This window comes from Gambusia affinis, linkage group LG24 (genome assembly GCF_019740435.1).
Source record: "Gambusia affinis linkage group LG24, SWU_Gaff_1.0, whole genome shotgun sequence".
Lineage (NCBI taxonomy): Eukaryota > Metazoa > Chordata > Actinopteri > Cyprinodontiformes > Poeciliidae > Gambusia > Gambusia affinis.
The window spans coordinates 10,856,341-10,881,113 of NC_057891.1; the positions used below are offsets into that span (position 1 = coordinate 10,856,341).

The window sequence follows — 24,773 nt, forward strand, 5'->3', positions numbered from 1 at the left end:
CCGAGTGGCTGTCATAAAAACCTATCCGTTGGACCGTCTGTCACTAACTGTGACTTCCAGGCATGTTGGATTCCCAGAAAATGGTGAGATGCAATGGATTTTAGAGAAAAATGTGCACGAAACTTATTGCATATGATAAAAGACTAAATGGAGCCAGGCGGGACCATGTGAGGGTATTTGGTCTGCATGTCTGCCCCCAACTGGAGTCCTTTTTTCCATCCGTTCATCTGCATTTCACTCACAAGGATCAGGCGCCTGTCAAAACACCGCATCTGCTCGCTGTCTACCTACATGTCCGATTCTCTGGGAGCTTTGAAGAACCAAATTCCCCCCCAAGAGAAAGACTTCCACTGCCCTCTTTAGGTATTCAACACCTTGTAAAAATAGCTGCAGGGAACGCCAAATGCAGCCTGTAGCTTCCTTCAGGTGGAAATCTGATTATACTTCAAATTTAAGTAATTTTGATTAGGATAGAATTACTTAAGTACACATCAGAAGCAATTCAACCGGTTTCCACCAAGTCACTGGTGCCACGTTTATTAGAATCCCAATTATTCTTCTAAAATAAATAAATAAGAAATCAGATAAATGTGCAACTGAAGTATTTGTCGTCTTTAATCATTTCAGATAATTACTCCTGCCCGATCGGTTCGTATCTCTCCAAAACGGGAAAGTCAGAAAGATTTGTGTTGATTCTGATTAGGCAAGCAGTTATTTCTCAACTGATTATACACGTATCTACAGTTAGAGCAATATTTCAGATTTTTTAGCAGTACATTAAATGGTTGCTGAACAACTAGAACCAATTTAGGTGGATTTTTTTTTTCTTGTCAAAAGAAAAAGGGAAAAAATAGCTCAGTGGTTCCGATAAGAATCTCTTCCATTTTTTCCCACCACAAAAGATGCGAAATGTATCTATTAGACGCGACAGTCGACGCATTCCAACACGACTTCGTGGGACAAAACGACGAGCAGAGCGACAGGGATGCAGTAATGAAAAGGAGGACGTTGGCAGGATTTGTGGGCTGCAGCTGGAACGCCCAATGCTGCCAGCAGGAGGTCCAGCTAGACGTGTTACGGACTCGGCTGGTATGGATAAACCCAACTTAATGAATAGACGTTTATTGATTCAACGCAGACGCATCATTTCCTCAATCGCTCTGCACCGCATCTCCCGTTTTTCACCGTTCTTCCACAGACTCGGCTCCTCGCCGCTCTCCCTGTCCTGCAGCCCAAGGTCTCTGCACGCACCAATCAGCGCCTCTAATAGTTTTGGCGGACCCAAATTGCAGCCTGCTCATAAAATGTTCCACACTCAAATTGCTTGCTCCATGACTCATTTGGTACCGCATGGGCGCCAAACACACAGGATGCAGCGTTGCCAAGGAAACATGATAAACAGACAGGCAGGTTCCAGACTGAGCAGAAAAGTTGAAATGCAGTATTTCTTTATATAAAAAATAAAAATAAAAAATAAAAATAGGATCTAACTTTTCATTTTGACATAATTTTATTGCACGTTTATGCAAGCAGACAATTAAATTCCAAAATATGAGTCATGTTACACTTACTAGAAAGTCCTGCTGTCAGCGCCGCTTCATGATTTCTTCCAACTTGTATTTGTTAAAAAATATCCCCAATCTTCAATATTGCGTTAAAAAAAAAAAAAAAAGTCCTCACTTACAACACAAAAATTCGGAATAGCGATCTGTTTTCCCCTCGGAGCCTCACTGTCCCTCGTCCCTCTCTGTCTGTCTGTCTGTCTGTCTCTGGGCAGTTATTCCAGACATGTTTGAGGGCTCAGCCCCAGCCAAATATGGGCGGAGGGCAGTAAACAAGGAGGCACAGTCTGCCTGCACCGTCACTGATCTACTGTACGTTACACACACACACACATGCACACACACACAAGTTTGTATCAGGACCTTGAATTGACATTTGTTCATTTCTGTAACATAACCCTAACCATTACCAGTACATTCCCTAACTTTTAAGTTAAGTATGATTCACATCATAAATCTAAATCTTACCTCCGACCCTAAAATTAGCACCAAGAGACCAATGCCACATCCGAATCTTTCTTAAACTCTCAGTATTTTTAACAACACTGAAAGTTGTTAGAAATATAAATAAAGAATACAAATCAAAAGTACCTTTCAATGGCTACATTTACAAGGAAGAGCATAGTCAAAGATAATGTTGTTTGGACAGAAGAGTCAAAGATGGAATTGTTCTGCCAAGTCAAGTTTTTTTTTAGTGTATAACATTTCAGCAATGAGGCAGTTCAGAGTCCTTCGTGTGACAAAAACGGAACTCAGTTAACAAACAAAATTACGTCAATGACAAATGAAAAAGTTGGAAAGCAGACCAGAATTATGGCAGCTCTAGACAGTTCCTTTAGCCTTGATTTAAAGGAAGTCAGTGTTTCAGCTGTTTTCCAGGCATTTTTGGTTTATAGAAGCTGGATGCTGATTTTTTCCATGTTTGATTCTGGTTCTGGACGCAGAGCAGAACCAGAACCAGAACCAGAAGATTTGAGAAGTCTGGAAGGTTGATCCGACAACAGCAGGTTTTTATGCCGTTCAGTAATATATAAACCAACAGATTTACATATTTTAAAGTCTGTTCTCTGAGCTGCAGGGAGCCGATGGAAGGACTTTAGACCAGCTTTGTGCTCCTTCCAGAGGATGACCCAGTTTCTCTGTTTGGAAGCTGATTTGCTGGTGTTGATAGTAAACAAGCCCCTCCGAGGCGCAAGCAGTGGCCTTCTGACCCCGCTGCCCTCCAGGCTGGCAGCTGCTGCCAAACTACAGGACTGCCTATGAGGCGATGGAAACACACAAACGGCACTGCCCGCACACACACACACACACACTTCAACAGGAAATCGCAGCGAAAGGGAAGTAATTAAATTTTTTAAGCGGGAAAGGTCGCTTCCCACCACTGCGTTGGAATAGTTTAAAATCAGTCACTGTGGAAGGCTATGATTCAAGCTATTTACCCTAATAAATAAAATAATATTTCTAAAACTGCCTTTTTGGATTTGGACTAGTTTGATGAGCTGAAACATTCATATGTGACAAAACAGAAGACATCTATCACCAGACAAAAACTCTGTGCGCTTTAGAAACCACTCTGACTCCTAGAGGTTGGTAATGCTAATGCTAATGCTAACATGAAAAACATTGATTTCTCCTCAAATGCAGGCTAGGGCTGCATAAAAATGAAACTGCCCTTTGAAAGCTGCTGAAAACAAAACAAATAGCGGCTTCATAAAGAAGGGGAACGCTGTACAGGAAGGTCGGGAAAGGCTGCCAAGTGCGGCTCTACTGAGACTCACAAGTCCTCCTGTCTGAGCAGGTTTTTATGGCAGTAATCATCATCACTGAAAGGAGCCCAGGGACCTGGCCAGATCATCAGACTGTTAGAGATGGAAGGAAAGTCTTCTTTGCGTTGCATTATTCAGCGGAAATCTACGGAAGGCCATTTCTACCAACATTAAGAATCCAAAGTTGTGCTTTTTTTCAACCAGCTTCGCAAATAAGCCCAACTTCTGTAATATGGAGAGCATTTGTGGACATTGATTTCTCCATCTCCATCTCCCATTTCGCCCAGTACTGTTGTTCTGTCACATGATATTTGACATGCACGACTGAAAATGAAATCAAACATAAACACATTCAAAGATAGAAACCTTTTTAAATATGCTGGAGTTTAAAGTTCCAAGGTGAGGAAATGGGTTGAACATTTTTTTATTTTTTTTTATTCAACATATCGACTCCTTCAACGACAAACTGATGCGTTACAGCAGATCCTTCCTCCCACTCTAGAACCATCAATAAGTATTTGCGCACCTGTAAATACTTTTAAATAACATTTCTTCTGTCGCTGCACATTTGATTTCTGCACCTGTTTATTTTTCATATACTGTTTTTTTCATATTTATGTATGAAAACAAATATCATTCTGCTCAGATGCAGATTTCTTGTATTGGAGTAGGCCCTTTTTGATGACTGCGTGCTATTTTTATGTTACGGTCAAGAACAGCATGCTGTTAATTCTATTATTATTACAAATCTTGTTTCATATACGTTTATAACACTTTTTGATGTTTTTTGTGTGTGTGACTCTACATACCTTCATGCTGCTGCTGCACCTGAACAGAACTTCCCAAATGCGAGAGAATGAAATACATTTCTATTCTATTCTGCTGTTTATCCGGTTTGCCACTAGAGGGCTCTGCTCATGAAGAACTTGCAGAGCTCAGAGCTACGCGGAGCTTCCAGGTATATCATCAACGTTTTCGGCAACATATTTCGTTTCTATTTAAATTCTCAAGCCCCCGACGGGAACATTAGCCGTGAGCTCAGCAGCTCGTTGGAGCTGATCCTAGTAGGTGTTTCAGTTTACAACCGTTCCCCCCCATCTGGGGGGGGTTAGCTTGTTGCAGGGTGACTGACGCCCCCCTATTTCTGCAGTGGCTATTTAAAGAACTCAATGACAGGACAGAGGAGGACAAGAAGGGGGTGTGAAGCTTCACAGGCAACAAAAATCTGGAGCTGGCTGCTGTTGCTTTCTTTTTTTTTTTGTGATCAGTTTTAGATTTTTAGTCTTTATTATAATAATAATAATTTGGTTTTAGGCTTAAGAACATATCTATTCCCTACTTAGGGGGCTGAAGGAAGCTGTCAGGCAACATTCTGAATTGACCAACGTTTGGTTTCAAGAATTTGCTCAAATATATACATGATCTACTGTCTTACGGGAACAAATGACTAACTTGAATTACAAAGCTTGAGGACTTTCTGAGACAGAAAATGTCCACGCAAGGAGTGTGTGAGGACATACCGTTCTCGGTGTCCACTGCGTCCTCACTGGGATGGCTGAAGCTCTCGTATGAGTCCCAGCGGATCAGGGGGTCCTGGGTGTTGTAGTCCACAGAAACACTTGGCCCGTTCTCCAAGTGGTCCAGACCTAGCGTACGAAATTTATTATTATTTGTTTTTTAAAAAGAAGCATTTTTAGTTGAATTCTCTCCCGATGGGTAAACCGGGTGTTCAAAGTGGTTAGAAAGTCGGAGTACCTCTGATTTTTTCTGGTCCGTAGGAGAAAACAAACTCCACCTTCCCGTACTCTGGAAACCTTTCATCTGTACAAACACACAGCAGAAGGCAGCATGCGTCTTTGTCTAGAACTGCATGAAAGTTAAAAAGACTGGTGAGGCGTGACCCTAATTGATTCAGAACATGTTGGGACATAAAAAGCCAAACGCTTCTCGATCACCAGGACGTGTCGTCAAATGTTCTGTGGACATTTTAGCTCTGAGTTCAGTCAGACATGTTAGTAGCGATGCTCTGGTCTGATGCTTCACAACCTGAACCATGTTGGCCTAATGGAGTGTCCTATTTAAAGGCCGATCTGAAATCTGTGATCAAAAAGTCCCCAATGTGGCTCAATATAGACAATTATTTCAATAAAAGTTGATTAAATTTCCACCATAGTGATATAAAACATTCACTAGCCATGTTTCCATCAAATAGTCACACGGATTTTGAGCAAGCTTTTTAAATGTCACAAAAAAAAAATTCAAATTAGGTGTTTTTCCATCTACTAGTTTGGAGTGAATCAGTCAGGCTATGAAAAGTGGAATTTCGTCAGATGCTGGCCGTAATAAACAGGAAGTAGATGTTGGAGCGGAAACCCTCCCGTTATTAACAACACGGGAAATAATTTGATTGAGTTTTTAAAAAATGACTGTTTTTCCTCTTCAGATAAATATACAATCAGAATTAAAGGCTGTCCTTTCATTTAGCTGAATTGAAGGGGAAAAGCATAAGCTATAATTACATAGTCATTCTTTTTATCTTCATTTTTATGATTTCTTTATTCAAAAGGACAGTATTTTTTTTTTTTTGGTGGGGGGGGCAATTTAAATCCTAATAAATCTTAAATGCAGCAGAAGAAAACATGTTTTTACAAGATCCTTATTTTATTTTGTCCTAAAAAAACCAATTAGCATTAAAATTTCTATGCTTTGCCAACGTTATCTTAATTTGAAGCTATTGTTTATTACAGTCAATAATCATATCAATATATAGAAATAGCTTTTATAAATTCTCTATGTAACATTTTCGTAAAATTGCATACCTAAATTATTTTTATTGAAAATGGAATGTGAATAATGTCAATACATTTGAGAAAGAATATAATAAATATATATCTTAATTTATTTCAAACAAAATTGGAAGAATTTTAATTTAAAATTTATTGTAGATCTCTAAAAAATAAATAGCAATCAGTTATACTTCATGGAGCAATTAGCTTTCCAATAGCGCAGTTTGACCAGAAGAGGGCACTGTTGATTATGAAACTCTAGACAATCTGTCTAAGCCTTTGACTTTGATCTTTATGTCCAAGTGTCTTTTTTTTTAACATGCAGCGAGAAATTATTTTACGACTCATACGTATAATTCCACTGTTAATAACAGATAATAACACCTTTGAAGGTCTCATCAAGCTCCGACTTCCCAAAAACGACCCCAAGGTCGTGGATGGCACAAGTGTGGAACTGGACCCTGAACATCACGTCTCTGGTCGGGTTCCTGTATCTCTTATGGTAACACTTCAGCTACAAAGAACAGAGTAGGAATTGTTACAACAGATGGAATATAACAATATAAGTATAAAAAGACTGCAGTCCTACCAGGATGTCTCCTTTCAGAAGCAGTCCAGGTTCTATGGTGATGCAGATACTGGTGTTGCTGTCTCCCTGCACATTGCTGCCAAAGCCAAAGACAGTAAGGCTCTTTCAGTTGGGAATCACATCAAGCGTTAGACTCTCTGCAGACTCAAAGCCAAACCACACTGAACTGGAAGAAAAGTTTCCATACTAGATTCCGGATGTGTAGACCGGCTGCATCGCCTGGTAGATCTTCAAGAACGGCCGACATCCTGTCGGGAAGCGGCAACAAGACGAGTGAGACGCGCCGGCAAGCTGCGTCTCTCCTGCAGACCTTTGGCTGGGGAACTCACCGCCTTTGGATTCAAAGTTGGGTATGCCGTGCATGATGACATGATGCAGGAAGAGTGGCTTGTTGTTGATCTTGATGTGTCCAGACAGGAGGCCGTTGAAGTACTGCACATACCTGCAGACACACCATGGGCATCCTCAGTCTGCCCCCCAGGCTCCAATCTGCTCCACTCACAGTAGGTGGTGGTTTTAAACGGGGTCATTTTTATAGGCAGCTGCCCAGGCCAACATTGAGAGACCAACTTTCTATATTCCAGTAAAAATGTGCAAATATATGCTCTAAGAAAAACAAAAAACAAAATTGGACCAAAACACAATTTTCAGATATTCACTATCTTCCCCCTATATTTTAGTGATCTTCCCTATTTCAGTTGGATTACCTTTTGAATTCTAACCCAGTTTCAGTCTCAGTATGACGTGTCTTTATCCTCCTTAGGATCCGATGTGTACGGAGGGCTGCTAGGTGTCTGTAGAGTTAGTATAGTCTGGTTGTTAACGATGCTAATGACGATTGTATCAAAAGTAACCTTGACCTCCAGGTCTCCATGTAAAACACATCCTCCTTGTTCTCCTGTCAGTGACCAGATGTTTTGGTTTCTGGGAAGTTCAATTGGCCTGGCGAAGAGCGAAGGAGCTGCAGCTACAATATGATGGTTACTTATTTATTTTTACCCAAAATGTCACTGAAATAAAGAGTTTTCTGGAAGGGAGCAAAAAAAATAAAAGTCCACCTTTTTTTTGTTGTTGTTGTTTTTTTTTGCCTTTTGGAGAATTTCTGTAGGTTCACTTTGTGGTTCCCTCTGAAAGAGCTTTCTAACACTTTCCAGTTTGACAAATATCAAAAACTGAAATGTAATTCACAGAAATTTTTGCAATTTCATTTTCATCGGTGACTTGATTACTACAATTCAAACAATATGCTTTGTTTTATTTGAAAGAAATACACTCATTATTAATTTAATTATAATACTAAATGCATAAACCTAAGGAGTATATAATCAAAATAAATGGGTATCGTTCCACTGATGAACATGGACCATGTAAGGTCTACATCAGAATTATCTAAAAAGAAAAAGTAAAAGGAAATTTGTCATGTAATAAAATTTCTTCAAGTTAACTTTTCAGTGGAATTAATAATAAAAAGTAGCCATAGAAAATAAAGGGATAACGATTTACCTTCTCTGTGACGGCTGACCGACAGGAAGAGCTTTGTCCTCGTAGAATCGCCTCATGGCAAACCTGTCGAGCGCCTGGTCAGCACTGCATGGCATGAAATCACACAGATGTTATTATTCTGGATTTAAATTCAAAATGGTTCCTTTTTTTTTTTTTCCTATAAGGCAAGCAAAACTCTTTTCACAACTTTATGAAAATACCTCTTGGCTTTAAGTCCTCCTGGCTGGGGCCCGTTTTAAAACATCTGGTTGTATTAAACATGGATGACATTTTTCTCTCACAACGCCAGGAAAATAAACTAGTTAGGACGGACTGCTAAGCTAAAATATCACATCGGTGTTTAATACTCAAGGCCTTCGTTTGATGGATTGTTACTCCTGTCCTCACATCCCCCCTAAAAAAACGGGGGTTTGAAAGATCAAAGTACTCAAATGACAATTTTTCAGAAAGCGACAGCCTCAAATCTTCTACCGTGGCATTGTGGACTTCACACAGAAACTTAGAAAACAGCACAGGTGCATTGATAACATGTTTGCGTACCTTGCAGATATGTTGCTGTAGTGCATGTATGCAGCCACCACTACGCCTGTTCGGCCTCGATTCCCCTGCAAAACCGCAGAAACACACAAGAAGACCGAGTTAAAGTGAAGTTCACGTTGGAAACACTGCAACCACTTCCTGAAAGTTCAGAGAAGGATTTCAATTTTCATGATGTGACACCAGGCAGGACGTGGCGCGTTTGAGGCGTCGACTTGAAGCGCATCTACAGGTGTGCCTCCATTTCTGTTTGATGTTTTCAATTAGCCAATCAGAAGCTTTCGAAGCCATTTCCCCAAATCATTTGGTTATCTTAGAAAGCAACGTCTGGCATCTAGCTAAAAAAACAATAAACACTTTTTTTAAAGTGTGGCTGATCTAAAGCAGAAGTTTATTCAGACTTCAAAAATGGTTTGAAACAAATAAATTTTTTGAATTAGTTCTTTATTTTTGATAATACATATTTTTCTAAATATTGTTTGATTTAATGTCAAAGAATAAAATGTCTGGAGGTCATGTAAGTTCAGGAAAATTCATTCTAATGGGATATGCAAGACTCTATATAAATTCATAAAAATGAATCTACACAAAAAATTTTATGGATAAAATATGTATTGATTATTTTTTATGAATATAAAAATTCATAAAAATTGATACATATTAAAAAACATTTTATGAATTTATTTTGTAGCTTTCTTGTGTCTTCCCCAGATCTTTCTTCCTATTCTAACCCCTGAGTGTTTGGTCACCTTGTTGTGCAGCAGCACGACGTTGCGCTGGTCTCCGCTCAGCCACGTGTCCATGGTTTTGCACATGCTGCAGATCTTGTCCAGCGCCGGAGCGTGATGATCCGGCCAGCCGAACTCCAGGACCTGAGCCGGACCAATCAGAAATCGTTCGGAAAGCACGAGCCCGTTTCACTTTTCACATTTCACTTTCACGCGGCCTCCGCTTCCCACCAAACCGCGTTCGTACCTTGTGGTTTAACTTGGTTAGGTCGTTCCGCTGCTCGCTCAGATTGAGCACCTGAGGCAAATGAGACAAGAAGGACACATTAAAGCGGTTCAGCTGGACGGAGAACGGGTTCTGGGCCCGGACTAGTCTCACCAGGTAGTGTTCGCCGTGCTTGGACCGCAGCATGGTGGCCACCTCTTTGAGGTTGTTGGCGTAGCTGCGCTCGTCGGCCGCGGCGGGGAAGGAGAGGGAGATGATCCTCTCGGTGATGTAGACCAGGTCCACCTCATAGCTCTCCTCCATGGCCTGAAGCGCGCTGTGCGGCAGAGGCACAGACATCTAATCTGAGTTTTGCATAGTTGCTGCGACATCTTTGGGGGAAAAAAAATCCTCCATTCCTCTTGGGAACAGATGACAAACATCCACTTGACCAAATCTAAATCTTGCTTAATTACCACGCTCTCAGGTGTTTCCTATTGGTAGAGAAGGAAAAGCCTATTCTACAAATAGTCTCATGTCATATTTACACCACAGGGAGAAAAAATAAATAAATCGCAGCTAATTATTAAATGTTGAAAAATTGTTAGAAGCAGGGGCTAGGATATGCTGGACAATGTGAATATAGAACATTTACCCTGACTGCTTTCTCAGAACCTCCACACTTCTGCAGGACCTTGTAGATCCCTAAGAGAAACAGGAGAACAGAAAAAGAAAATAATCATCTGCAAAACATCATGTTCTGTCACTCGGTGATTATATGCACCAACAGTGTGCCACCGATTGGTAGGAAAGAGTCAATAAACAGTCAAACCTGGAGAAAAGAAGCACGAAAACATTGAGCATTAAATGTAAAGATGGAGGAAATTGTTTGAAAAATAAAAGCAATTAATAAATAAAACATCCAGCTGTGACAAAAAAATCCCTGAAATTTGAACAATTTAGAAAATGTGTTTATTAATAATAATATCATTTATTTTTTTCAGTTTAACACCCTATGCAAACATTATACAAATGCCATTAACACCAGCTCATATCCTTTAAGTGAACTGCAAGAAATACAGAAAAAAAAAAAAAAATCAGGCATCGGAAGCAAATACAGAAACATCAGTGCTGCATTGCTCACAATATTAAAAATATATGGAACAAAAGACAAGAGAAAAAAAAAAAGAAATAGCTGCTGTCCAAAAGTATTTGCCACCTAATATTTCAAATAATCAAACATAACTTGAGAAAAATCCAAAATCACTTTTCACACGATTATTTTATTACAGAAGATCAGCAACAAACCAGGAAAAACGTATGCAGCCCCTCACACCTACTGATAACGATAGTTTTAATTCAGTCACACTAGGTGCAGCCCTTTAATCTGATTTGAGTCCTGACTTTGACTAGGCCATTGCACCATCTTCAAAAATGACAGCATCTGAAACGCCCTTAACCGACTGAATGCATTAACTCAGCTCTGACAGTTAACAGCTGCATGGTGAGCAATCGGCTTCATCAGCCGTCTGACTGATGAAACTTTAATTTGAAAAAAACAAAAAAAACAATCATAAAATCCTGACGGAACTGATCAGTTTCAAAACATGTTCGATATTATTTAATTTTAATACTTATCGAACGCAGACGCAACTATTTATTAATATTTTTCCAGTAGATTCTGGTGCACCTGGCCTTTTCCTGATCTTAATAAGGGCCACAATTGGAAAGGGGTGGGTCCCAGCAGCTGAGGGCCTCATGCATGCCAGCACTACAACTGCGTCATCCAGTCTTTATTAGTGATAATTTGATAAATCATGCTGCATTTTGTCTCCTGCCTTCTCTGTCTTTGCTTTGCATTTAGTTGAACTTTTCCTTTCTCGTAGATATTCCCCTCCAACTCCATATTCCATCTGAATTACGCCTCAGTCTGGAGAAACTGACTAAGAATGCTGGGAATGTGAGAGGAAAAACCGGCGGCCCAATGTTTTCCCTGTCTGACGAGCTTCGTTTTGGTCGACAGCGTCTGGAATCAGAGTCTGGCTCATCTGGCCTCAGCGGAGCCGCCACGGTTTTCAGCACCAAACCACCGTGGACACATCCTGCAGAAACGAACCCAACAAAACCGCCACCTTCTCCACAGACGTACCAACAAAAAAAAACACAGAGGAATGATCTGGCACTTTGAATGAAAAACCAAGCTCATCTGGGAGGAAATATCAAAATTAATCGGAGCTTCTTTTTGAGAGAAAATGAAAGTCACCATTTGTGAATTCCGTTTGCTGAGGATGCGAGAAAGAAGATAATTTACTGAGTCTTTTTATCATTATTATTATTATTATTATTATTATTCTGCAGAGTTTTGTGTGAGTTTCTATAAAAGCTGGTGAACAAAGGGAACCATCTGTGTTTATATTGCTGCTCTGAGTCATCGTTGATCTAATTATTCGGGTAACATCTGACACAAACGCTGACTCGTTAGAAACGAAAGGCAGAGAAGGCAAGGGATGCGAGAAGAAAATTGTGCTTTAACAAATGTTCCGCTTTTTTCCTGCCTTCTGCTTTAAATAAACAGTTTTCCTTTCACATTAGCAGCACTCCTCATGGAAACAAAGATCAGGAAAAACACCTCGGATCCTGTCGGACATGAGTATTTAATATCTGGACAGATTTGAAAAGAGTTTCAAAATTGCCTTCCTGTCCTAGGAAGACCTAGTCTAAGGAAGACCAGAGGAACTGCATGGAAGGACAGATGGATGGTGTTCAAATAAACACAAGTCTTGCATAATTCTTGTTCCACAGATTAGAGTTGCACTGACAGTAGCAGCATTAAATGAATGAACAGACTTACCGGTGTATCTACATGCTTTAGCGGCAGCTGTGGAGTGGGAGGCTGCAGAGACAGAGGAAGGGTCATCAGATCACTGGCTTTATTTCACCACAAGGAACCAACAGCATGTTCAGGTTAAAAAAAGGAAGGAAGAAATTGGAATAAAAGATTCAAAAGGGCCGGTTCTTGTCGCTGAACTTCTACTTTGGTCATCCAATTCCTAGATATTGTTACAGATGAAGAGCAGAAAACACAACTTCTCATGCTGAACGCTTAGAAATCGGAAGACTGATGAATCCGCTGGTCTTCCAATCACAGTCCGCCATTGGCTGAGCTTACATTGTTCATGAAAGAGAAGGAAAACTTCAATTTCTAGCTCATTAAAATGAAAATGAGTCAAGTCTTTGCGCCACAGAGCATAAATCATTTTCTGCAAGGCTTCGGAAACAGAAAAAAAAAAAAAAGAGAAATAAAATTGCTCTGGCTGAAGCTCCTCTTCCTCCTCCTGCAGCTTGGTGTTGAAGTTCCTTCAGACACTTGAAAGTAATGAGGATGTGTCTCTTCAGAGAAGAGTTTGCCCCCTCTATTGCCCCTTGAGCATCTACCCATCTGACCAGTTTTAAAAGCCTACACTCTTTCAAATGTGAAGGTCTTTATTATAATTGGTGGACTAAATCTGTTTTCATTGTAGACGACTATCAACTGGTCTTTAAAGTTATTTATATCTAAGTCTTAATAGGAATGACAGACCCAAGTCTCTGGTGTTTTTCTATTCATTTTTTGTGTCCCTCATGTGTCAAAATCACAGATCATAATCATCCCAATATCTCCATGTTCATCTCTGCCCACAACCCGACCCCTTTCATCACCTCTGAAGATGAACACACTTCGTCCGCTTCAGTCTGAGCAGACAGGGGGAAAGCGCTCGTGCTTACAGACGCCGACCTTTGACCCATTTGATCTACAATCCCAGGATGTCCCTTCCTGGATTAGTGTATTAGAGGATTTCGAGGCCAGTAACTGTCTGAATATTTGCTCAAAGATCTCGTACTCACCGGCTCACAGCTGGTCGCTGTCTGACATGATGTGGTGACCTGGGGGCGAAAAGAGAGCCGATGAGCGAGGAGGGCAGGCGTGTAAGGACAAGTCACAGAAACAGCAAAGAGTGAAAACATAAGCTCAACACAGCAGCACCAGTGGACATTTCTGTTTATTTTCCCAACATAAATCACATCCATTCCCTTTAATTTCACTCTATAATCCTGCCCCGATTTTCCATGGCCCCCCATACAGCTCTGTGCCCTTTAGAGGGGGCTTCCAGCCTCACTTTAGAAGCTATTAATTTGAGAAAAACAAACAGGGCTAAAACAAAACCAGCTGCCAACAGATCTCTAAAATAAGCTTCCATATGTCAACTTTGTTGCTTCAATCTGTTCAGCACTAATTATTAGGTCACTTTATGGCTTTAAAAGTGTCAGTTTTACTATGTTGGCTTATTTTTATTTTTTATTTTTTTATATATATGGACAAAAATGTTCTCTTTTTTTTTCTTTTTTTTTTTTCCAAACTCAAATGGAAGCAAGTAACAATGTTTTGGATGCGGAAAAGCCTTTATTAACAGAGGATCTGTAGCTAAAGTGAGTACAGGTGAGAGGGAGTAAGCAAGACAATAGCTAAAACCTAACCTTCATCTCAGGTTGTAGCATAGAAAGTCACTACATGAAGATAAAAAAAAAAGTTGCAACCAATTTAGGGCTGTCAACATTAATGCGATTAATCTAAAAAGTTTAATGCATTATTACTACATAATGCAGATTAATGTAATATTTTGACCGAAAAGCCTCACTCCTGCAGAGGGTTACCTAGTTCACGGTGTGGTACAAGTGTGGAGTCACAAAAGCAAGTGAAAATATGAGGGAGGGCAGTTAGACTGGAGAGCTCAGCGCAAAATTTTCCTTTAAAAAACACAGTCTGATCCCAAGACGACAAGTCCTGTCTAAAAGCAGAACATTTTTGATTCATCCAGGCTTTTATTTCGTCAAGACATTGGGACTTATGGATTTGATACAGTCGAGTACCATCGGCACAGCCGTGGAAATAATCCCATGCCGTCTGGAAACATATACAGTAGAAAGAACTGGCCTAAGCACTGAACCCTGTGGAACTCCACGATTATGGTTCGTGTCAAAACACTTTGTTGCCCGCCAGAAATTGTGAGTCCAGTGGAAAGTGGGAGTTCAACTGGCAAGCAGAAAGCTCTTCCTGCTGGAATGAAGGTGTTGGGTACATGCTACTCTACTGGTTGCTAGGTATAATATCATCTGTCTGTTAGTAAGTATGTAGGTACCTCACAAAGAACATATAAAGCACACCCAACCCATGCAGTATCGCACATGCAATACACAAAAATGGGGGTTTTGAGTGTGTTTCTGCTTCTACTTTGTTGATTGTACAAGCTAGCACTAGCTAGCAAGCTAATTTGGTAAGAGTTCAAGGTAAGAGTTTAAAACTCTTGTGCGACAAAATTAGGATTAGTTATGGCCTTTTTATTGATTTTTGTCAGCTGGAAATTTATCTGGGAGATAATTATAATAGTTGGAGTTTAATACTGCTGATTAGCAGCCAACACTATAAGTTTTTTCTTTGTTTTGTTTTTTTCTCCCCTCCAGGGGGTGTTTTGTGGGCTCTAGGTTCCCTTATATGACAGTAGGCTGACAGAAGGGGGGGAAGGAGAGGGGGGAAGACATGCAGCAAACGTCAGCCGGGTCCGGGAATCGAACCCGCGACCGCCACGCCGAGGACTGAAGGCCTCCAAATGTGGGTCGCGCTATCCCCTACGCCACCACAGCACGCCCCCAACACTATAAGTTTAACAGTAAGTGATATGTAGCCAATATTTAAAGGACAGAGTATGTGAGAACAGCAGTGTAGGCCTCCCAACAAATGTGACCTGTACCCTAATTTTACTGTCACCTCTAAATTAGCAGGGTGTTGATTTCCTGATGTTGCAATGCAACATGACGCATCTTTTAATAGCAACCCGGCCATCACCAGCCCATTTGGACGTCAGAAAAGTTTTCTTACATTACCCACGGCAAGTGAGTGGCTCCTAATAGTCTGGATCTTCCCCTGTGTCTAAAATCACTGATTATAGAGCACAAACAACAATTCTATGGTAACTTATAGCTACCATCTGATTGTATTTACTCCAGTGTGTACAGATAATCACGCAGAGGGAAAGTTCGTAAGGGAAACAGAGTTAAGTGGGAGCCTATAACACCTGGTATCCCAACATGCTGTGAGCTGACAGCTATTTACAACCACAGGGATGAGAGAGCGCTATCAACGGATAGCAGGCACAGTTAGGAAGGAAGCTGCCATAATTATTTGCTGAGGGAAAACAAAGAGCTCATTGGCTTTGCAATCAAAGTTATCAACAGTACCAGTGGCTGGATAAGAAGCAATCGCATCCATAACATGCCGACGTGCAAAACTAAAGAGTCGGTCGACAAGTCGTCGCTGGTGTGCGGCTTGCTCTGAAGGAACAAATATCGGAAACGGTACGAGAAGGTGATGAAGATTAAAGGGATCCGAGGAAAGAGTTTTCTGCTACTTGACTAAACCTGGCTCTACCTGCAATCAGAGCAATGATTACCTGGAGCTTTCCAGCCACAAACACTCCATGAGTGTCTGACCTGAAACAACTGCTGGATGTATAAAAAAGCAATTTATGTCCACTGCTGAGTATGGTGGGGGAGCAGTGATGCTGTGGGTCTGTCTCTTCCAGAGGATGTAAGACCTGGTCTAAACTGTACAGAAAACCTTTGAAAGAAGAGAGCAAAAGAGAGTTCCCAAGACTCTGGACTATCCAGACAGACTGTGCAAAGGGGTTTGGGCAAAGGTCCAGCACTAAAATTATTTTGAGACTTTTTCCCCCCACATCTTTACCAAATGTCCAAACAAGAGTGGAGGGAACTGTAGTGTGTTTCAAGGAGACTGCAGAAGGTGGTGGACATATAAACATGCGGCAGCGTGCTCTGTCCTGGTTGACCAAGGAATTTCACTCTGAAAACCAGTGACAGGATTTGTTCAAATCTAAAGTTAAAGCGACAGGTGAGATTCTTTTCTACTTTCTAAGTGCTTGTTCATACCGAGGTTCTTTGGTCTCTTCGAAAGATGTAGCGGTCAGGCTACAGTTTGCTAGAAAGGACAATCTAATTCTGTGTGTTTCAGCAACATTTGTCTTCATTTGGGGTTTTCTAACTGATATTCTCTACCTAACATTTAGGTTTTCCAAGACATTTCTTGCCCTCTTGACCTGCTAGCTCAAGGACTGTGATCTTAGCACATCAACATGACCTTAGCTGATGGATCCCATTGGGTCACTAGGGACGTCTGAGAAGGAATAAAACAAGAGGTCAAAGGAAAGACCCAAGGGAGGCTTCTGGAATCTTGGACTGGATAAGAGGCCCCATTAGGGGCCAAACAGAGGAAAGTTAAGGCTGGTCATTGTTCAACACTAAAGGTCAAGTCTCTCAGGTGAGATTCTTTCTATTTCAGTGCTTTTCATACCGAGGTTCAGAATCACCAAGAGTTTGAATGATTTCAGAAAGGACAATCTAATTTGTGTGTTTCAGCAACATTTGTCTTCATTTGGGGTTTTCTAACTTATATTCTCTACCTAACATTTAGGTTTTCCAAGACATTTCTTGCCCTCTTGACCTGCTAGCTCAATTGTTACTGTGATCTTAGCACATCAACATGACCTTAGTTGATGGGAGAAAGCATGCGTTTGCCACCGTGCATAAATCATCCCACAGGTTCCACTAAATAAGCCCGCCGTTGGTCCGACCGCACTAAGAATTCCTCAGGCGCTCCTTTCTGCCCACACAAGAGCTGCTACCACACTGATGGCGGCGAGCCCAAGGAAGAAAATTCTTCTCTCTCTAAACGCGGGGCCAAATAAGGACTGAAGCTCAACCGGGTTTGCTGCGCAGAGATTTATACATTGACTGGGTTTCTGTTTTACTTTGAGGTCTTTGCAAATTTGGCGGAGAGGATGCTCTTTTCCTTCTTGACACAATGTCAAACATGCAATACATGTTTGAGATATTGTTACAGAAAAAGGCACTTTCAGTGACTGCTTATAGATTTGATTTTCCTCAATCTAGGAGCGAAATACTCAATTAAAGCTGATACAACTATCTCAAAAAAACTAACTAACTATTCAATGTAATTTACAGTCAAAAATATGAATTTCTGTTTTGTCTACGTGGTTGATATAACTAGTGTTCAGTGTCTACTAACATTATGTAATGACTTGGCAACAAATACACTGGATGTTTGTATACATGCATACAGTTTCTCCATAATTGTCCAATGTTGCAGATGATTGATCACTAACTAACCAAAGAATTGAACAGAAGCAACAACACTAGTATTCACCTGTTTGAGAATTTTTCTCTAAGTGACTGCAAATTATTCGTGAATTTATTTGAAGAGGATATTTTCCTCTACCACTACAACTATAACGCAGTACCATATAACATGCCTATAGTCAATGCAAAGCCCACAATACAACTTTAAGTCTGATTTGATCAAACAAACATAAAATTATTTTAAAATGTTAGTTGTCAAAACATCTTCCTGGTATTTAAAAAGTTCAAATCCATTCTCAATCTCTTGGATGTCACCAGCGGGGATTTGTTTTGGAAATGAGAACTAAATGACTACCACATGGCTAACACTCCATAAGCAAGCATGGAAATTGGTGACAAGCAGCGTTAGCGTCTCCTCTAAACAGTTCGGACAATCTTCGCCACAAGTTACAGGCAGGTATTGGCGACGCGATTCATCGCAGCGAATTGCCATGATGGCGCAGCTATTATGAAGGCCGGCAAGTTCGGCACTGACACTGTTCCACCTCCAAACCGACATGCCATTGTTTGGTGGGAGAGCAGAGTGCGGCTTTCTGTAGTGGACACGCGAGGGGCCACAAACTGCGGATCAGGGAGAAGGCAGCTATTTGATCATCAAGTGAGAGCTGAGCAGGCTGTGGCTTGGCTGTTGTACCCCTGGTTACAGCTTAAATCACTGGATAGACGACAAAACACTCCAATAAACAGGAAAATGATGAATGTCAGATGTGTGATTGTGGCTCACTTTGGATACAGGTTGAAAACCACCAAATCTGAACGGCTGCCTTGAAATTTCACGCAAGATGAACATGACTGCATATAATCACAGGACATTTGATCTGGGATTCAGTCATGGGAGACTTCTAGTGTTTGGCACCAAGCTGACAGAAATCTACCTGATTCCTATTTCCTTTTGCAGGGAAATAAAAACGTCTGCAAATTTGTCAAACTTTTAACAGCCGGGCTTCTGTGGACCGGCGCATGTTTTGGTCATTACTGGAAGGCGCTGATCGGCATGTCCCGGACAGCCTATCAGTTCCGGTTTAATTAGGGACGACGGCGGGAAGCAGTTTCTCGCCTGACCACTAATTACACGGCGAAGGAAGGGGAAACGACTCCAAGCCAACATCAAAGCTGCAAAAAAAACTCAATAAAACAACAAGAGCTGAGAACCTGATGTGTACTTTTACGTTTGGTCTGACCGCCTCAGAGAAAAATATACCAGAATATGTTAAGTTGCAGAAAGAAAAAGCTCACTATTCTTCACTTATTGACAGATGTGAATCAGCGGTTAAGCATCAATGCTTATATAAAATTTTTTCAGCATATATTTTGCAAGCCAGAGGAGCTTGCAGTTTGAACCGAGTTTTGTTAATGTTTCACGTTTTATGAAGCTATTCAGTGTTTGCAGGGAACTGTTAAGACATAAATCTCTGGGAGAGTTAAAGTGAAGCAACAAATGCCCTTGAGATTTGGCAAATGAAAAAGTGCAGCATCAGGATGAGGTTAAGTAAAAAACATTGGCCAAAGACTTAGGAGAGGATTAGAGTTACAACTGTTTCTCTCTCAACTTTTGGCCCTTTCAGTGAAATCAATCAGAATTTATTGCCATGCCTTTATTAGATTGAGGTCAAAGGTGATTAACTGCCAGCATCCTCTCTCAAAAGGAGAAAAGCACGAGAAGAGATGTGAAGGAAGAGTGCGGATGAAATTCCTCGTCAGCAATGCTGCAGCAGATTTTCCCGGGAGAAGGGAAAACACATGTTTTGCCTGCTGTGTTGACCAGTTGTTCCCAGTCTCTTGCTGACTCCGCTGCCACAAATCACCGCTCGTCAGGTCACGAAAGGCTCCCCCCCCGGGGGACTCCAACAGCAACTCCCGTCAACTCGGCCTGCCTCGTTCCCACGGGACAAACTTTCCCATGGCTGAGTCAGAGCAGCCCACATTCAAAACATCCCGAGGAAAAAACGAAGCTTCTGCTGGAGTTGATATCCAGGAGCCTCTCGTGGTCGACGCTGTACAGCTTACTCGCCTACTTTACCTATTCTATATTTAAAAAAACCCCACAGAAAACCTTTTGTCAAAGCTGACAACACATCCCATAAACATTCTTACCTGCACGCAGTCCTGTTCTGCCTTGCTGCTACTTTTACATACTCCCTGCCTTCACACCCCTTCTAAGAGAGTCAAGGCAAGAAAGCGAGTACTGTAATGCAGAGACCGTCCTCCTCTGCCCCCTTACTCCAAACAACAGCAGTAATCCCAAACGCGTGCCAGTAGAGCTACTGGACTTGAGTCTGCGTGAATGCGGACTTGTCTGCTCAGCCTCTGGACTGGACCAGGATGCACACGTTTTACTGCTGGCTTTGGATCCTCCCGTCAACTGCCAAGAAATTTCAAAAGACACTATATAAGGCCAAGAAAGTGGCTAGGGGCTCCTTAAGACTCCGGTACCCAAAATGAGAGAGCAAAAGTCATTCAGGGGCAGTAACTGTATCCCTCTGTATTCCTCCTTCTGCTAACACACTCTCCTCCCTTCTTTCCCTTGTAGGTCTCTTTGGAAGCTGCTGACTCTACAGAGAAGGGGGAAAGGTTGTTGTTGTTTCAGTTGAGCAAATTAGGCTAAATATAGATTCACTGAATTGAAAATGCATTTGATGGAAAGTTAAAAAGATCATGAGCTCAGCAAAATGCCGATTCCATATGTGGTCTAGACGCACGCTGTAGTTTGTCCAGCAGATTCCGACCCTCAGAAACGATTGCTCCAAGAAGGCGTGGACTGTTGATTTTACCAAATCGCTAATGATTGGCCGTAACGTATGTGAAGTCATCAACTCGATGAGACCTTCCGGAAACGGCCACAATACCTTTACCAGCAATAAAATGTCTTAAACATTTCTCCTGCTCTGATTCTAAATGCTCAATCTTTGGAATTGTGGCCGACACAGACTGAGCATTTTCATTCACTTCCTCTGATGCCAAACTACAACCATTTATAGATAGACTACAACTTTACAACAACGTGGAAAATCGACGTCATTGTTCACAACTCCTTCTTGGTTTTATCTACCACCATAGTGGTACAAAGAAAGGGAGTTGAAGATATCTTCACCGTAGCGCATATTCTTGTATTTGTAAACATATTGCTAATCTTCAAAATCAGTTTTTTGGGGGGTTTTCTGGTCACAATTCAGAGACAAATTTTTTTTCTCCTAATGTTTTTATCGACTGTTTAACAATAAAATATGCACCTTATGAAAATAAAACAGTTTGTTTTTTTGTACGCATTCAAAAGTCATAAATTCGGGTCAACTGCCTGTTGCAAAGACCACCAGAAAGTTCTCCTTTTTAAAAGACAGATGGAGGATTTATGTAGTCGCCACCCTCTGGGTTTTTCAGCTCCTTAAGTGAACTTAGTTCTTGACCTCCAGATGATGACGGAGGTAAATTAGTCCATCAGTCATCAGCTAGCGCCTGGTTATTATAACGTTTATGCCATTTGTCTGCCAACACTATCTCTCAGCTACCGGGCTGCGTCTGTACTGCTGAAGGGTGTTGCTATGGAAGCATGCGGCGGCGGCTCTTTGAAGTGACGTGTCTGTACCGGGGAAACAGAGTTCCTTCTGTGTTGCACGGCCGGGGAATGAAGAGGTTTGGCTCTGGTTGTTCTCAGCGTGTGAGCGTGTGAGCTTGTGTGCGCGTCCCGTCGTTTTTTCGTCTCTCCCTCACGGTCGTGCCTTTTCCACTTTCATGCTTGGATAGGTACTTTTTTTGTTTTTTGTTTGTTTTTTTTCCACGCCAACATTCCTGAACCTTCCTCATCCCCGTTGAGTTCTCAGTGCGGTTTTTGGTCTCGGCCCACTTTCTCTATTTTGGAAGATAAACCTGATCAAAAATAAGAACCGTAGATGGGGAAAATATTCAAACTTTACTAAAAATAAGTTAGGAGTGCCTGTTCAGGGCTTAATCTGAAGAGGGGATTTTGGGATCAGTGATTGCAGAATCTATGAATGTTCTTCGCATAATAACGAAGTTATGAAAATTATACCCGTTAAGCCCATAATGACGCTTGCAATTTAATAATTGTTGGGAAGCAGCTGCACAAGCCACTATCTAAACAAACTATCTTTGGCGATAATGGCCACCATGTTGGCCCGGTGATAAGTAACCTAGCATAACCGTAACCACTAGAAGCATACTAAATAATATGTAAAAAATAGTCTTTTTTGCATTTTAAGGTAACAATTTCTTACAAATTCTTTTCATTTGTGTTGCTTAAACTGCCACGTTTCTCTAGATACTGATTTTTGCTACTCAGGTGGAAGTGGAGGTTCAGTAAAAAAAAAAAAACCACTGCTCAGCAGCAGCATTAGCTTAAATGCAAGCTTGTGGGAATGCGAAACCTAAGAGAAGTTTTTACTGCTTAAATCTGCTCCTCCCTTACTTAACTGCAGACTTTTTCTATGAGAATTTTATTCTAGGGTGTTCAATATTCAGTGTCACATACGTCAAGGGTGGAGCAAAACAGAAAAAAAAAAAAAAAAAAAAAAAATGAAAGGCTTTGGAAATTAAAAGGCAAATTGCTGGTGTGCTCTGGTTCGGGTTGTTTACAATCCTGTATGTGAAACTCAGAACTGATTTAAAAAAAAACCCAAACAATTATCACATGGTTTTTTTGATTTTTGTTGGAGTTTTTTTTTTTTTTTTTTTTTTTAATTGATGATGCTGCTACAAGTGTTTTGAGTGTTTAGTATGACTAATAAAGTTCTACATAAGTTCTGTCATGCTAATGTTCTGTGCAATTCTGAATCAAAGACAGTTTTTGTCATAAGTTTCGTATTATTTACTATGTGATTTAAAATAATAGCTGTAGTAAAGTAGAATGGAATTGATTTAGTGTCAATCAACGTTGCTTTAAACGGCCAAAACTGTTCCAGCTATGTGTCCCCTAACGCCACTTTATAGAGCATGTCATTTGCAAAGCATCTAATTAGAGGCCTCTCCCAGTTTCCACACATCACACAAGCACGGATGTGGATGAAAATGTCAGGATGCTTAGATTACAAAGTGTTGACCTCGGTGTTTCACAGTTTAAGACTCCCAGTCTAACCTTAAAACTGGGGCTCAGCTGTTTTATGGGCCATGCAAGAAAATTCTAATAACCAGATTATCTTTTATTTTTGACAATAAAAGTTGCGTCGTGAGACGCCGTCCTGGTTGGTGGATCCGTCCACACTTCGTAAAGTTTAGTTGCACGTCAAATTTGCGCTCACAAATTTTCATTTGACCAATATGTTTTTGTTTTGTGTGTAACTAGCCAAACGTATCAGTTTGAACATGATGCATTTAGAGCTCCCCCTTTTTTTTAACATTCTATTCGTGGATTGCGGCCACTTTGTAACCGCCGTGTTTCATGCTGTTCGTTCTCCGAAATATACGACTTTAAGACGTGGAAATTTGTTCTGTGGCCGAGGTGGAATGGGAGCGTTAAAACGTGCAAAATGTCAGGGACCACCGCATTCATTTAGCGAGGAACATAAACATGCGATAATTGGATTTTAGGAAAAAAAGAAGTCATTTTGAGACAAATTAATCTCCGGCATTGTTGTGTGCATGACAAATATTTAAACTTCATGCGTTCTCGCTGGTTTTCGTCCAACCCCTTCCCATCATTCCTCTCTCTCCCTAAGCCTCCCTGCCAAACCCCGCTCGCGTATTCCAACCCGCCGGCCCAGCGAACACGACAAACCACGGGAACAGCATTCCTGGAGGCTTGTCTGGGATAAATCAGGAGGAATAATGAGAACGGCTCTCTGTAGAGGGCAGGAGAGAAAAGAGAGGATGTGACCGACTGATGCTTAGCGAGATAAAACAGAGGACTGCACTCTGAGTATTTAATGGCATGCTGTTTGGAGGATCTACTTGCATAGTTTGGTTGTGCTAGTGCCAAGTTTATGTCAGGCCAAGATCCACAAGATAAATAAGGGGGAAAAAAAAGGCAACACTGGAATAAAACCAGGGAAATTCATTACTGAAATCAAGTGAAGCAATCTCAGCGCCTCACCTAAACTGAAGTTAAGTCTGAAAACAGACGGAGTTGCGAAGAAATTCTGAACTGATGCTCTGTAGAGAAGGATCCAACGTTCACCGGACGTTTGAGCCAGTAGCAAGTCGGTCGAAGTGGATTTCTGCCAAGTTGAAACAACTCCCAGCCCAAAACTCTCACGATTCTCGCAAACGCCATGAAAAGAATTTTAGATCAATTCGTATCAAAAAGTTCCACCGTTCTAAAATTCTTATACAGGCATTGCCAGATTTACTGTAGTTTCTCTAAATTAGACTGTTTTTAACAAAGTTGAATTATTGATTTAAAGTGTGTATTCCAGAGTCATCATCGAGAATCAACGACATGGAGTTAAAGTTAGAATTAGACAGAAATTTCTTTGTTGCCTAAAACTTAGGGATGAATGACAGATTGGTTCTATCAGATATGAAAATCAGTCCCATTTTTTTCATATGGGCCCCTACTAAAAATCCAACAGATTGCTTTTATTTGACTCAATTAGATTTAATAAACTAAAAGTTGAACATCTGTGAAAGTCGCCCACAGGTTGGCCTGATGCTGGCCATGAAGGATCCTGTAGCCACACACGGGACGCACATTTCAGATAGAGAAACGTGCGCAGTACGGAAAAAATAAAATAAAATAAAATATAGGTCCAATAAATAAATAAATTGACACCTACAAAGAGATCAATAAATACAGGTAAATAAAAGAATAAAGTAACTTCAACGAATTAAATTAATGCATATCGCACAAAAATAAAAACTTAAATAAATAAATACATAA

General features: G+C 40.9%; 1 protein-coding gene across 12 annotated transcripts in view; it reads right to left on the reverse strand.

The window, feature by feature from the left end:
* Nucleotides 1–24,773, reverse strand: part of tns1a (tensin 1a) — a 63,593-nt gene that overhangs the window by 17,792 nt on the left and 21,028 nt on the right. For 8 of the 12 annotated variants that reach the window (XM_044110391.1, XM_044110390.1, XM_044110398.1 and 5 more), the window contains 13 exons: nucleotides 13,562–13,600; nucleotides 12,528–12,569; nucleotides 10,332–10,381; nucleotides 9,851–10,013; nucleotides 9,719–9,769; nucleotides 9,493–9,615; nucleotides 8,747–8,811; nucleotides 8,207–8,290; nucleotides 6,891–7,145; nucleotides 6,704–6,779; nucleotides 6,499–6,628; nucleotides 5,084–5,149; nucleotides 4,849–4,974 (listed from right to left, as the gene is read on the reverse strand). In XM_044110391.1, the coding sequence (XP_043966326.1) occupies nucleotides 4,849–4,974; nucleotides 5,084–5,149; nucleotides 6,499–6,628; nucleotides 6,704–6,779; nucleotides 6,891–7,145; nucleotides 8,207–8,290; nucleotides 8,747–8,811; nucleotides 9,493–9,615; nucleotides 9,719–9,769; nucleotides 9,851–10,013; nucleotides 10,332–10,381; nucleotides 12,528–12,569; nucleotides 13,562–13,600 (1,270 nt within the window). Of the gene's footprint in view, nucleotides 1–4,848; nucleotides 4,975–5,083; nucleotides 5,150–6,498; nucleotides 6,629–6,703; nucleotides 6,780–6,890; nucleotides 7,146–8,206; nucleotides 8,291–8,746; nucleotides 8,812–9,492; nucleotides 9,616–9,718; nucleotides 9,770–9,850; nucleotides 10,014–10,331; nucleotides 10,382–12,527; nucleotides 12,570–13,561; nucleotides 13,601–20,038; nucleotides 20,563–24,773 lie in introns of those variants that run through there. The other 4 variants (XM_044110396.1, XM_044110401.1, XM_044110400.1 and 1 more) reach the window with 2 other exon arrangements.